Here is a 14,990-nt window from a genome sequence, read left to right as displayed (position 1 = left end):
CAAACAAACAAACAAACAAACAAATTAATATATAAAACCTTAAAATATGTCTTCATCTCATTACGACGTGAGATTCTAATAGGCTTTATTTAATGTTTAATATTTAATTAAACATTATGATATCTTGCAAACCGTTTCTAAACTGTTCACACAGCAGCTATGAAATGTTTAATGCCAACCAATCAGTACACTTATATGCTCTCTTTAAATGCCCGGCATGGCCAGGAGTTAGGGCGGTCAGAAGGCAATCTGAGGGTCGTTGGTTCGAATCTCCATCCCATCAAACATGCTCGCCCTTTCAGACGTGGGGGCAATATAATGTGATGGTCACTATCCGTTGGTAAAATAGTAGCCCAAGAGTTAGCAGTGGGTGGTGATGACTAGCTGCCTTCCCTCTAGTCTTACACTGCTAAATTAGAGACAGTTAGTGCAGATAGCCCTCCTGTAGCTTTGTGCGAAATTATAAAAACAAACAAACTCTTTAAAGTTCGCAATTGGCGTACTTTTTCATAGGTAGCTGAATAAATGTAAATTTAGGGGGACATCGACGATGGGGGGGGGGGGAGCACCCTATTTACCATGATGGCCGTGACCATTAAAATCAAAGTTCAAACATCTACTTTCCTGGTAATCTTATTCACATTTAAAAGGGCACTTCGCTACCGAGTCAACATTGGGGGACACTTGCCTCCATTGCCTCCCCGGTTTCACCGCCTATGCACTTCTTTCATCTAATAGAAAAGGCTTAGAAACGAAAAATGAAACGACACGATATCTAAATCCTCTTATTAGCCAATGAAGCAAACTCTCGATCATTCCAGATCTTATATTGTTTCATCATGTTTTCACGTCAGTGACAGATTTGAAATATATTGTCGCTAGATGGCATTAGCTTGCGACCATGACGAATGTGAAAATCGTGACTGCGCTAAAAATACAATGAAAACTGTAATGCACTAGATTTTACAACAATTTTAACGATAAAGTAAAAAAATATGCATCACAATAAACAACTTTCATAAATAACGAGTTATTTGGTTATTTAATAATGTTTACACTAGGCAATAAGTATAAATATTTTTGTTACCGTTAGCCGTATCCATACCACAACAACGCAGATAAATAAAACAAATTAAGGTATTGAGAAAGTAAAATAAAATACACTGACACTCAATTGTTTGCATGATTTCTAAAAATGTAAATCTATGATATTTATTTATTTATTATAATATCTACATTAAATATGTTATTTTGCATACAAGACACACGGGTACTGCATGTACTACAGGTATGTGCAGAGTGTTTTTTCAACAGTTTTTAAAATGGCACTACGAACATGTTAATAAAATGTGTATGATTCACAAAATGTAAAACAGAATTGGGCGATTAGTGGTATTTTTTTACTTGTCCCTCTAAAATACCTACTTGGCCATCCCCGTCCTACAAAAAAAACGTTAAAAAGGTATAATGAAACTTTTGGAAATCTGCTTTAATTTAACAGTGAATGAGAAAATCTGGGATTCGCACGTTGGGAAAACGAGTCAAAATAAACTGATTACCCAGTTGTTTGTACAATTTCTATAAATTAAAATTCTTGATGTTTATTTATTGTGGGCGTGAGTTAGACCTGTGGTAGAGCTCTGGATTCCAGAGCTGTGTGTGCGTTATAAGAGCGACAATCAATCACTTAGCATGGATGGTGAGTGGTCTCTGATATACTAACGTTTTGTTAATAAATACCGTATACCTCAACCAGTAAAATATAAATCTCAGGAATGCGTGCGTATTTTATTATAATAATAAAACTAAAAGTCACTAGGTTGACAAAGATGTGTACACACATATATATAAATATATCGCACCTGTAAGAGAAATTTGTTAGCCACGATTATATATATATACACACACACACACACATATATATATACACACACACACACATATATATATATATATATACACACGTTACAACTCTTAGAAGGAGTTTTTATGACACGATATTGTCCCTCGGTGGGACAGCAATAATTTTATGAAGTTACAACGCTAAAATCAGGTGTTCGATTCCCCGCAGTGGACACAGCAGCTACCCCAAGTTTTTATGCTAATAATAAAACATACATTAGCTTAACAAAGAAGTGTACACACAGATAAATATATCGCAACTGTACGAGATTTATTAGTCACGAGTATATATATATATATGTTACACTTTTTAGAGTGAGTTTTTGTGACACAATATTTGAGCCTGAACGGTACTTTATTTGACATATAAACTAAATGACCAGCAACTGCTCACTACACGTCTACTCTTTAAAGGATTGACTGTCACAGCTGAAAGTGCAGAGCGTTTTAAACGGCATATTGCATGCCGAACCTTGAGCCTTTCGACCCGAAACACTACATGTTACCCACTAGACAACGCTCGGCCCATATGGGACATATTTTAATGATTATGCTTGTTAAAAATGTCAATTGAAATTATCTATATATTGAATACACGATTGTTAACGGAAAACGTATAATAAGTTCCAAGATTTTAAAGGAAAGTTTACATGCCACGATTATTAAATACATGTGTTTATGCTACGATTGTCAAATACGACTTAATATGCCTCAACTGTGAAACAGATGTATATTCCGTGACTATTAGCGAGAACTTTATATGTATATTCCGTGAGAGTTAACGAGACCTTTTATATGTATATTCCGTGAGTATTAACGAGAACTTTATATGTATATTCTGTGATTGTTAACGAGACCTTTATATGTATATTCCATGATTGTTAACGAGACCTTTATATGTATATTCCGTGATTGTTAACAATAACTTTATATGTATATTCCGTGATTGTTAACGAGACCTTTATATGTATATTCCGTGATTGTTAACGAGACCTTTATATGTATATTCCGTGATTGTTAACGAGAGCTTTATATGTATATTCTGTGATTGTTAACAAGAACTTTATACGTATATTCTGTGATTGTTAACAAGAACTTTATACGTATATTCTGTGATTGTTAACAAGAACTTTATATGTATATTCTGTGATTGTTAACGAGAGCTTTATATGTATATTCCGCGATAGAACTATATGCAACGACTGCGGAACAAAAATGTACCGAGTATTTCTAACGTCATTTCTACTGCACGGACGGCTGCGTCCAGGAAACCGATGGACACAGTCTTATGACATTCAGTAGGTAGATCAATATGACCATGCAGAAGATAGCGTACACAGTCAGTCGAGTAATGTATTATGATGACATCATGGTAACTATAGGTATAAAAGACGTTGTCCAATGTCGTATTCAAACTGTTTTGAACGAGTCACCACAATGTATATGTTTGTCTTCCGCATAACCAAACTGGTTTACACCTGGAGTTTTACAGTACTGTGTCGGCCAGTTTCCTGCAAGCAGTCGTTTTTACAGCGGAAGTGACTTTTGAAGCACCTGGAATACATGTCCGGATTGTTGAAGAGAATTTTATAAGGACTACTTATGAAACACGAACGTATTTGCCAAGATTGTTATATATGTGAGGAATCTGGATAAGTTACTCATTTATATCTTTTATATACATATAAAATTGGTCGTTAAACGTTTGCCTGTGGTTAACAGTGAGTTTTCTGAACCGCAATAAGAGTACAGTAAACTGTTTCTTCCGAATATTCGACAAAACTACACCAGGACTATTTCCGCAAGCTGTCCTTAATTTTGAACTGATAGATCAGAGGAATACAACTAATCAATAGCAAAGTTATATCTTGAGCTACTCAAATTGGATAATTAAATTTGACCGTCACTCTTATAACGCACCCACAGCTCGAAAATGCCAAGCGCAATTTTGCGTTTAGAGGAAGCGAACCCTTGGATTTAAAGTCTGGCAAGTCAACGTCAGTGAATAGTAGAAACGTTCCTTTATTAAGTTAAATTGAAATAAATACCTAAGATAAAATATTTGCTTATAATGAGTCACAAATGTTCAGGAGACATGCCTCCTTGATCAGACGAATCAGATGACATACCTACAATCAAATATGAGGGGAAGCTATATATATATATTTACAAATATTTTCTATAAAGCGTTTTTCCCCTTTTCAGGAAAGAAATGCAATAAAAACATTGGCAGCATAAAATTACTTAACATTTCCGGTAGACGACGGAAACAACTTGTACCAGCGTTATACTTATACATACGTATATATTAAAAATAGACACAATGTAACTAACACTGTACGTTAAGGATATCGTACACCATGACCTGGTACATGGCACGTGTAAATAATAACATAAAACCTGGTGAATCAGGTTTCTGTATTTTTCGAAAGCACACAATATTTTGAAACATGCCAGTGTGTATCGGGAAGCTAACGTTGCCGGAAGTTGACTAGTACTTCCGTCTCGAATAGATAAAAGGTGTTGCGCACGAGTAAAGAGAACTGTGAGATGAATTCAGTAAAAAAAAATCTCGATACTCTGTGTAATAAGTAATGTTCAGTGAACCAGGGCAAACATTTCATGTTAAATTATACATACGTTTGTGCTCCATTCCTTGATATTAGTATTATATGTATAGAAGTTATTACTATACGTTTCGAAACACCTGGACGAAAACATAAAAAAGAAACTGATAAATTTCAGACAATGTATGGGTCAAATGACTTTTTTAAACTTCTCTGTTATTATTGCATTTATGTACATTATACGTGCAAAGACCTAGCTTGGGTTAATTGCACGGTGAACACTTTACTCCTAGTGCTACGCACTTCCTTACTACTTGACATCCTAGAGCGCTATAGTTGTGACATTTAACAAAGTTTCAAAAGAACAACAGTAAAATTTTTGCTTGTTTGTTTTAAGCACAAAACTACACAATGGGTTATCTGTGCTTGCCCCATCGCAGGTATCGGAACTTGGTTTTTAGCGTTATACAGTCTCAGGCTCCCCGCTGAATCACCATTAGGCAAACTGCGTAATAGAAATGATTTTATAATGCAATAATATAAGCACGATGTAAATATAAAATTATTGTTACTGCTTTTGGAATTTTTTAAAATTTGAAACATTTGTTTCAACAGCTTGACTTATACGCGGTATATCAGGGGTAATGCCTTGCAAGTGTCACGCCAAATAAGTAGTAAACTACGTTTTCGCTCAGATTACTTAGATAGAGATGTCTAACTACAAACGGTTATTGACGGTAGTTCACTGTTGGCTCTTCATACACCATGAACGAAGGAAATTTTTCCTAAGGAAGAACAATATTAACTGACTTCGAAACCTACACACAAAAGGCATTGTTATTTGATATTTATACTTTCAAAACAGAAACGCATTCTTGAAATATTGTGTGGCGCCATCTATTACTATATATGAAAACAACAAGAGAAAAAAATATATATATTAGCACTTATGTTTGTTTGTTTGTAATTAAGCACAAAGCTATACAATGGGCTATCTGTGCTTTACCCACCACGGGTATCGAAACCCGTTTTCTAGCGTTGTAACTCCGCAGACATACCGCTGTGCTATTGGGGGGCCATTATAACATATAGACACCTCAAGTTGTTGTTTTTGTACAGACAACAATACAATCCTATATAACAGTTTTACTTTGTTTTATGGTCCTTGCCAAGGTATCTCAGGAAGCGTCGAGGCAACTTTTTAAGCGTAAGATAATTCTTTTTGCGGAATAATGAGTTTCTAATTCTTATTAAGTAATGAAACAATTTCTAATAATTTTCAATCTAGGCACAAAACATTTAAAACGCAGTAATCTGTAGTTCACTTTAAAAATAACAAAAGACGTGCAAGTATATATATATATATATATACAAAAAAAGAATGACATCAGACAGTTATTTATCTTTCTTTCTTAACTTGTACATGTCAGTGTATCTTATTTAGTAGTTATGTTTTCTACCCAGCAAGTGTGTTGCACAAATCGACTGTAACCAAAGAAACCTTAAACTAACCTTTGACCCTAGAAGACTATTATTGTAGATAAAATATCTATTTCTATTAAATTACTACAAAATGAAGCACTCACCTGTTACAGAACACTTGAGAAAATTGTTCGATGGTGTCCAAAAATTTGGACGGATCCGACTTTTCATTTTCGTAATCGTATTCTTTAAAAAGAAAGAGGTTTCACAGGTTATAACTCAGTTAGATGGACTCGTCTATAGTTTTAAAAATCCATTTATATAATCTTAACAACACAATACGATATCAGTGTACCAAAAGCTTGTATTTTTCACTGGTTAATCAGCGCTTTTTCAACAACATATGAAACTCAATAACTATAGTTAAAATAATCCAAAATATTATTGATTCAAATTATAACCTAAAAGTGAAGCAGTTAATTTGCTCTTTGTAGTCAGTAAAAATGATTTATAATACTACTGTAACCAGTACTGAAGTAACATCTATTCTTTGTAATCAATAACAAATATTTATAATACTACTGTAACCAGTACTGAAGTAACATCTATTCTTTGTAATCAATAACAAATATTTATATACTACTGTAACCAGTACTGAAGTAACATCTATTCTTTGTAATCAGTAGTATTATAAATATTTGTTATTTTAACCAGTACTGAAGTAACATCTATTCTTTGTAATCAATAACAAATATTTATAATACTTCCGTAACCAGCACAGAAAAATAGCTATACTTTTTTATAGTCAGTAACAATTATTTATACCAATCCTATAATCAGTATTGATACAATATCTACTCTTAAGTTGAAGTCAGTAACAAGTGTTTATGCTACTATTATAACCATTACTAAAGCAACATCTACTGTTTGTAGTCAATGCTAATTATGTAGGGTATTAATCAGTTTTGAGTCGATCAAACCCATCTTTTTGACAAATTTTGAGGACAATTTGTAGTTTGTGGAATAACAATTTGAGAGTACATGTAGACACGATCTTCCATTAATAACAAAACGTTATTTCGAAATATAAATGTAATGATATATTTTAGCAACGAATAACATGTTGGAATAATCAGAAAGGTAATATTTTAGTTAGCTTTATTAATGGAACTGCTATTCTATCGCTTTGTTATACACAGTACTGATCAAAATAAGAAAAATACCACTTCCTCAGGAGGCAATTAAAAATATAATTGAACTTGGGAAAAAGTAGAAGGCAAAAGAGGATTACAAATAACATAAATATTAAAAACGTTTAGAAACTGGATTTATGCCTCAATACATAACTAATGCGAATTTTGCGAGCAACCAACTTTCTTACATAAACAAGAAAAACCGTTCAGTTCAATGTAAATAACATATAACAAAAAATACACTTGCTTATTAGCAAATACTTTTAACAAAGGAAATTACATTTTTAACTTTTTAACTAAGAAGAATACTGTTAGATTAAAAGTGAGGGTGAAACCTAGATAGCAAATGGACATGCAACCACTAACAACACTTCATCAGAATAGCCATAACACATCTGTCCATTTAGCAGGTTTGTCGGCAAATAGTGTAACGTATGTACGGTTTTTGTGTTAAATTAAATCTATGACACTTCATCAGCGCTATAGCCAAAATAAGCGGAGTAAATGGTATAGAGCGTTGACCAATTTTATAAATTCAATATAAGTTCAAATACTAAATGAACAGACAACCAAATCCAAAATGGTACTGTAATACACAGTAGACGTAGACATTTATAGCTTTAGAAAAACAGTTCACTCTATTTGAAATAAAGTAAGGTAAATATTCCATTTGTAATCAGCTAAAATTTAGCTCAAAAAACGTACTAAGTTTCATAACACAAGCCAGGCGAGAGATTTGTTTACTAAATAAGGAAGCTAGCTCATTATGCTAACATAATAATAGGTAGGCAAACAACGATTTATAAATCACTTCATTATGCTAATAAATTGTTGTTTTGCCTACTTGTTATAAATACTCGTATTTACAACGGTTCTGTCTTCTCCAAAAATAACTAATTATGTTTCTAGTTTTAATAAACACTCACCTCGCACATGCTTAATGATAGCTGATACTGACATGAACAGTTCCGTGGATTTCAAAAGCGGGTACTTTTCTAAAATAACCCTTATTATCTGTAACACTTCTCCAAGTCTCTCACTAGCAGCAGCTCTCGTCGTTTCTTGTTTGTCTGGAACAGATGTGGAGCAAGATATTGAAACTATACCAGTGTAAATAATTTTAATGTGCTTATTCCTCTAACTGAGACCGTTATTAAAAACTCTGGCTCACTAACAAAACACGTACTTAGAATATAAATACGACAGCAAGGGCGTGCATTATTGCTTTTACTAACTTATGTTTTTTAAGTATTTTGTTCGATTTAGAATTTCTCATGAAGCTAAACAAGGATTTTTTTCGAATCAAATAGTCGTCCCTAATTTTGAACTGACTAAACTGACAGCTAGTCAACATCATCAAATGTCAAATCTAGGACTACTGTTGCCTGATCGAATAGTGAAGTTTGACTATCAATGTTATAAAGCACCCACAGTCTCAAAGTGATCAATTCGTTTTTGCGGCAACAGGTCGCGAACCATGAACACTCAAATTCACAGTCCGAGCATGCTAACCCATAGGCCACGCTGAAACCCCAATATATTATTTATTTAACTTTAGTATACATTAAATTCATTATTTCTGTTATTGGTTAAAATAATGAATACTTGAGATTTATAACTGTCGTCGATCTAGTATCGTATGTTTTTGTACCTTGGACTTGAAATTAAAAAAAACAATACAGATTCCTAGTTTTAATTAACAATTACAACTTGTCCGCGGAAATAAATAAGTATAGTCATATAGTTATGTTCAAATTGGCACAAATCTTCTATCGTCATGACTTATTTTGTAAAAATAGTACAGTATATAGTATTAGAAATCAACAGTTTATCAAACAAAAAGTTAACCTCCGTGGAATGCGATAGCGTTCTACAATATAGAAATGGATTATCTTGTAAATAACAACAACAACAACAAAAAATAATCTACTATTTTTGAAATCCATAGCTTATCACGCCAAAGAGGTTGGAGTAAGGGTATTATTAGTTAGTGCTTGCTTAGTCCTTTCGCCTCACATAGTGACTCAGTGGTGTATCTGTAGACTTACAACGCTAAAAACCGGGTTTCGATACAAGTGGTAGGCACAGCACAGATAGCCTCTTGTGTAGCATTATGCTTAATTACAAACAAACAAGATTACTCCTTTCTCTTTGTATTATACAAAAAAATATCCACTATAGGGGGTGCTCGCAATTTTTAGTGTCATAAGCCTTCAAACTTACCGCTGAGCAACTAGGAGGGGAGAGGCTAAAATATACCAAATTTTATATAAAAAAACAATGTAGTAATTTCGAAATTTATATAAATAATTTTATTGTATATTTGGGACTGGTTAAAAACGATCTACCCGTAACAATATTGTTGGATTATTACTCTTCAATCCTTTTAAAGAATTCATTTTCTTAGATGTGCATATTAAATATCAATTATCAGTTTCATTTATCTTAACAGGTAAAGTCCTTCAGTGGCTTCGCGATAAGCTTGTGGGCCTCTAGAATTTGAGATTCGATCCCCACAGAGATATAATGCAGATATCCCGTTGAGGAGTTCTGCGCTAAAATAAAACACAAACGTTATAAATAAATGAAAGGAAAGGTAATAGTTCATTTTTCAGCTACATAATGTGATGTCGCTTTCGAGTAGAATTACCTACATACAACTCTGAAGGTGAAATAATATAAAAATTTTGATAAGCTATCTCTGTACTGAATTTGGTATGTATCTGCACAGAAACCAGTTTCACCTTCGAACTTTGTTTTGACTTTTTTTGATACACACGCTCAAAAGTCACGACCCGTTGGCAAGTAGGTCAGTGAAACTTTTATTGTACCGGCGAGATAGAACAGCAAAAACACAAACAACGATTAAAACATATCGAAAGACAAGATATTGTTTGGAGATCATATACTGCTCTAATTGTCGTACAATAGTAGGGATTTATTTAATCAAATATAATAGTTTCCCGGTTTCAGTGATTGACTCGAGAGACGTGAAGCAAAGTACTAAATATATATATAATACATAGTTAACATCTCTCTCACACACATACAAAGATTTCAATGGTGGTTTATTTTTCTTCTTTTAGGTAATAACAAAAGCTGATATATATCATAGCTAAGTGGGAACATAGGAACATTGCAATATCGCGGCTTCAGCTTATTAAAAACATTCAAAATTTCACGTATATACGAAAAGGCTTTCTAGGGGCATCCTAGTGACAGCAACCTTAAAATCTCCTGGCAGTTCTGTTAACATCTGTGACTGCGAGTTATTCGTATAATCTGAAAACGTTTAACTCATATTGATAATATATTTGGGCGTCTATTTCTAAACAGTTTGTAAGATATACAAAGACTGGAATGTACTTGCAAATACTATCAATAGAGCCATAAATAATGGTAAATTCAAAAAAGTCCGCACTCTTTGAACCGGAACCGGGTCTTTAAACGAAATATTTTTTACCAGGTGTTGTCTCTACTGAGTTTCCAGGTTTGTGTCTACTAACTAGTCAAGACTAACAACACATACCTAACACGTTCTTTAGGTGAACAACAAAAACAAGAGGGTTGATGTCGTGAGTTGAGAAGTTGTTTCGTACTAGATTTCTGTACTGTCTACAAGCACATGAAGTTTCTAGGTAAACTTGTACGTGATGGAAGTGCATATACGCGTACAAAACATTAATATTCACAATGATAAGTATCTTCCCGTAATGATCGAAAAATAAGCCTATCTACATTATTCATTCTGACGTCAGTGCAACAGACACAGCATTGAATGGGGTGTTCCTATATTTGTCACAAAAGGCTGATAGATTTGGTTGCATTATAGGTTTCAAATCACAGTGCTATAGGTCTAGCTCTGCCACTGGAATACCGGTTTCGAATTGCTGTATTATAGAAATAGTATTGGTGCCCGGAGCACTGTTATAGTTTTCTAGTATAAATATTACACTATCATTATACGATATGTGAGTGATCATTCTAAGTTTCAAGTTCAATTACGATATTAGAAAATTAGCGCTAAATTCTATTATGCGTGGATATCTAATTATGAATTTGTTAATCTTTCAAGTAAAACATTGTTTGAAAGGGATTCCACAGTTCACGATAAAAATAAACCCTCGAAGTCTAATTAAGGTATTGTTGTAGACTACGTTTTCCATCTAGAATCTAAACGTTTATACCAATTTGTTCGTTTGTTTGTTAGATAGCCCAAAACTACAATGGGCTATCTGCTGTGTTCACCGTGGGGAATCGAACCCCGGATTATAGCATTATAAATCCGTAATTTACCGCTGTCCCACCGGGGGAACCTAGATTGTTCGAACAGCTATTAACGCGAGTTATGAGTAGATGATTATTGGTTATCTAGTCTATAAATTACATTAAGTGTATAGGAGTGAGTTAGTCAGTTAGTTTAGTGGTGTAAGTACTGAGTTTGTATTCTTGACGTAATAAGAAATACTACGCCTTATGTTTTGCAGAGCTCGAGAAATTGTAGTTAGCACCTACTGTTAAACTTAGACCTATTGGTGAGCGTTATGCTAAGCCAAAGAAGTTATAGTAGAAGAAATAAAATGTTTTTACCATCATTTAGTGAATTGGACTTCGCATTATGGTTAGCTTCAAAGAAGACTTCACAAGATGTAAATCAACCTGTTGAAGAACCCAATGTTGCTGCTGATATTCCAGAGCAGCTCCAAGGATGTAACCACCATCAAGTACTCTCGACCATATACTCAAAGGGGACCCCCCCCCCACCATTATTGTTGTAGGCTACGATTTTACTCTAGCCGTTTATACAAACTTGTATTGTCGATCAGCCGGAAAGAGGTTTGACGTAGCGTGATGTTCACGTCTGGAATTTTCTGCAAAATTTTAGAACAGTTTGAGCAGTATAAAACACGAGTTAGGCTAGAGTATGTGATTATGTATATTTGAATATACTAGTAGTTAAATGCTGTAAATATTGTCGATACACTATAAGAGATTTGTGTATACTCGAGAAATTAGGAAGTAAAATAAATTGTATGTTAGTCTGTTCAACTGAAGAACCTGTAAAAAAACAAAGACGATGTTTTCTTGTTTTTGAATCGACTAGACTTTGCAGTATTTTTCTTTTACTGAATAAACCTAAAGAACCCGCCCAACTACAGAAACCGTTACAACAGCGTATAAATTTGAGATTCTCGGTTTGTAGTCTTTACATTTGTCTTAAGAAATGTCTAGTCCCGATGAAATATATTTTGATTAATTTACCTAAGTGACTGAACGATATTTATAGCAAGAAGACGATTGGAAGAAATTTGAAAGTGTTAAGAAAGTAAGATTGTAAATAAAGGTTCGACACAGATTATAAACAGTAAGACTATTTGTTTAAGTAAACTAAAGTAACACTCCAGATTTCAGACTCTAAACTACAAGGAACAAATGAACAATTCAGATTTCAGGGTCAAATTATGGACTACAATGAACGGTTCAGATTTCATTCTGTAAATTACGATGACAGTCCACATTTCAGACTGTACGTATATCGCTTAGAAGTGGGTAATGTAATTCGATTGGATCTTTCCTACATAGTTATTGAAAATAAAAACAAAAAGTTGTCTCTATTTTTTTTATTAAACATGATTATTATTATAGTAGATGGGGAAAGTAAAAATAATATTGGTAAGAGCTTACATGTTATACAGTCATTATATGCTTATTAAAATTGTACATATAATCAAGTGCACTGCCGATTAAGTTCCTTGAATTCACATACCTTGCCTACTCAAATTACGTCATTACTGAGTTGTACTTTCCAGGTACTAACATGATTTATCACTTACTCATTCCACTCGTTATATAAGATGTACATGTTCTTGTTCTATAACAGCCTTCATATACCCACAATTTCACTTATGTTCAAATTTTAACAGGCTTTATATTAGGGCGACGCAGACCATCATTTTGATGTTAAGGTTGGTAACTTCATTGAAATATATAAACAAGAGGTGACACACTGTTCGTTAAATCTAATAGTTGTCATAAAAATCCCATAGACTGCAGGTTTTATTTTTTCTCGAGTTCGTTTTAAGTTGTCTTTTTCGAATTTCAAACCGTAACTTTAAACCTATTTCTTTCAGGTTTTTTTTATTAACAATTTTCTTTACAGATGAAGTCACAGCAAAACCGATTTGCTCAATATAAAAAAAAACAACAACAAAGCATTACCCTAAACAATACAAAAAGTGTGGTTGCCATTTTGATAAAAACGCCCCTAAATTTATTGTAAATACTTAACAGACGTAATGTCAGTTTGGAAGAGATCAGAACCCACAATTCAGAGTAAGCTACCGTTCATAATAAACAAACAGATGTAATATAAAAATAAAAAAGTTAAGATACAGTACTCAAGCCAGAAATGGTGGTGGTGAGGCAGGGGTTGTTTGGTGATGGTATTAGTAATCCCAAATATAGCTACAATCATAAGTGTGTGTGTGTGTGTGGTGGTGGTGAGGCAGGGGTTGTTTGGTGATGGTATTTGTAATCCCAAATATAGCTACAATCACAAGTGTGTGTGTGTGTGTGTGTGACCACCACCACCCATGGGATTACTAATACCATCACCAAACAACCCCTGCCTGTGTGTGTGTGCCACCACCACAGGGATTACTAATACCATCACCAAACAACCCCTGCCTAAATCTAAATATGCATAAAAAGCCAAAATTTTAGTTCGGCTATAACCCGACTAAGCCAGTAGGTTCCTACGTCTATGACGGAAATTCCAAATGTTAAATATAGTTTTTAGGTGTATGTTCGAATTCGAAAGACCCTTTTTCCCCAGGGGTCAGTGTTAATTCTGAAGGCTTATAACGATAAAATCCCGTGGTGAGTACAGCACAGATAGTCCATTGTGTAGCTTTGAGCTTATCAATAAACAAACAAACAAAACTCAAAATAGCCCACATTTTGTTTGTCTGAATATTCGTTTCATTGGAAAAGGAGCATGCATACGTGTTTCTTCGTCAAACAGCAAGATATCACAATAAAGATACTCATGTCTAATTTTATGTCCTAATTTAGAGGAAAACGCCTGAAAGAGGAGCATGAATGCACGTTTTCCGACATACTAAAACCATCATTTCACATCTAAACAAAAAAGTAGGATACACGTTGTGCACGAATCAATTAACGGAAAACCTGCATAGAAAAGATAACACAGTGTCTTGTGTAGGCTGTATACAACAAGTTAAATTCCTTCAAGTCTAACACAGCCACAGCTATTAAAGTATTTTTTAAAGAGGAGTGGAGATTTCCGCATAATCTGGTAAAATGAAAAACGGCCAGTTATGCGACTGCTGTCAACAAACTATCTCAAAACTCGGCTTCTTTTGACAAGGACTTCTGCTTCACTGGTCATGTTAAGTTTTGCTTTGTTCTTTTAATACAAAACTGTAAAACTGAATGTATAATATAACGAACGTTGTGTGAAGAAGTAATATAACAAGTCACGTCAGCTGTGCAATAAACGAGCCTGACTAGTAACACCAGTTTTGTGATGAAACGAACCGTTAGAAGAATTTAATGTAGATACAAAATTTAGAATTTTAAAAGTTTCTTTAGTTTTTTTTTAATTTGTAGTCATTGTTTTGGAACAAATAAATCTTAATAGCTTACACTTCTTTCAAGAATTATTATTAGAATGCTATATATATTCAGATAATTTTCACATTCAAAACAGAAACTAGTAAATAATGGCTGGAGACGGCTTGAATGGGTAATGAAGAAAAACTTTAATATAAGTTTAACATAACAGTAAATGTATAACGTTTCGACAAGGTTTTGTCCTGCTAGGTGGTGAGGCAGGGGTTGTTGGTGATGGGTATCAGGTAATCCCGAAATATAGCTACAATCA

General features: G+C 33.8%; 1 protein-coding gene across 1 annotated transcript in view; it reads right to left on the bottom strand.

Annotated features, from left to right (window-relative positions):
- The window catches only part of LOC106462569 (rho GTPase-activating protein 45-like), a 96,494-nt gene that overhangs the window by 61,163 nt on the left and 20,341 nt on the right, over nt 1-14,990 (bottom strand). The window contains exons 3-4 of the mRNA XM_022389862.1: nt 8,011-8,154; nt 6,056-6,137 (exon numbers count right to left, since the gene is read on the bottom strand). Coding sequence (XP_022245570.1) covers nt 6,056-6,137; nt 8,011-8,154 — 226 coding nt within the window. The remainder of the gene's footprint in view (nt 1-6,055; nt 6,138-8,010; nt 8,155-14,990) is intronic.

The sequence above is a fragment of the Limulus polyphemus genome, unplaced genomic scaffold (assembly GCF_000517525.1).
Source record: "Limulus polyphemus unplaced genomic scaffold, Limulus_polyphemus-2.1.2 Scaffold1198, whole genome shotgun sequence".
NCBI classification, from domain to species: Eukaryota; Metazoa; Arthropoda; class Merostomata; order Xiphosura; family Limulidae; genus Limulus; species Limulus polyphemus.
This window is presented reverse-complemented; position numbering and strand designations above follow the sequence as displayed.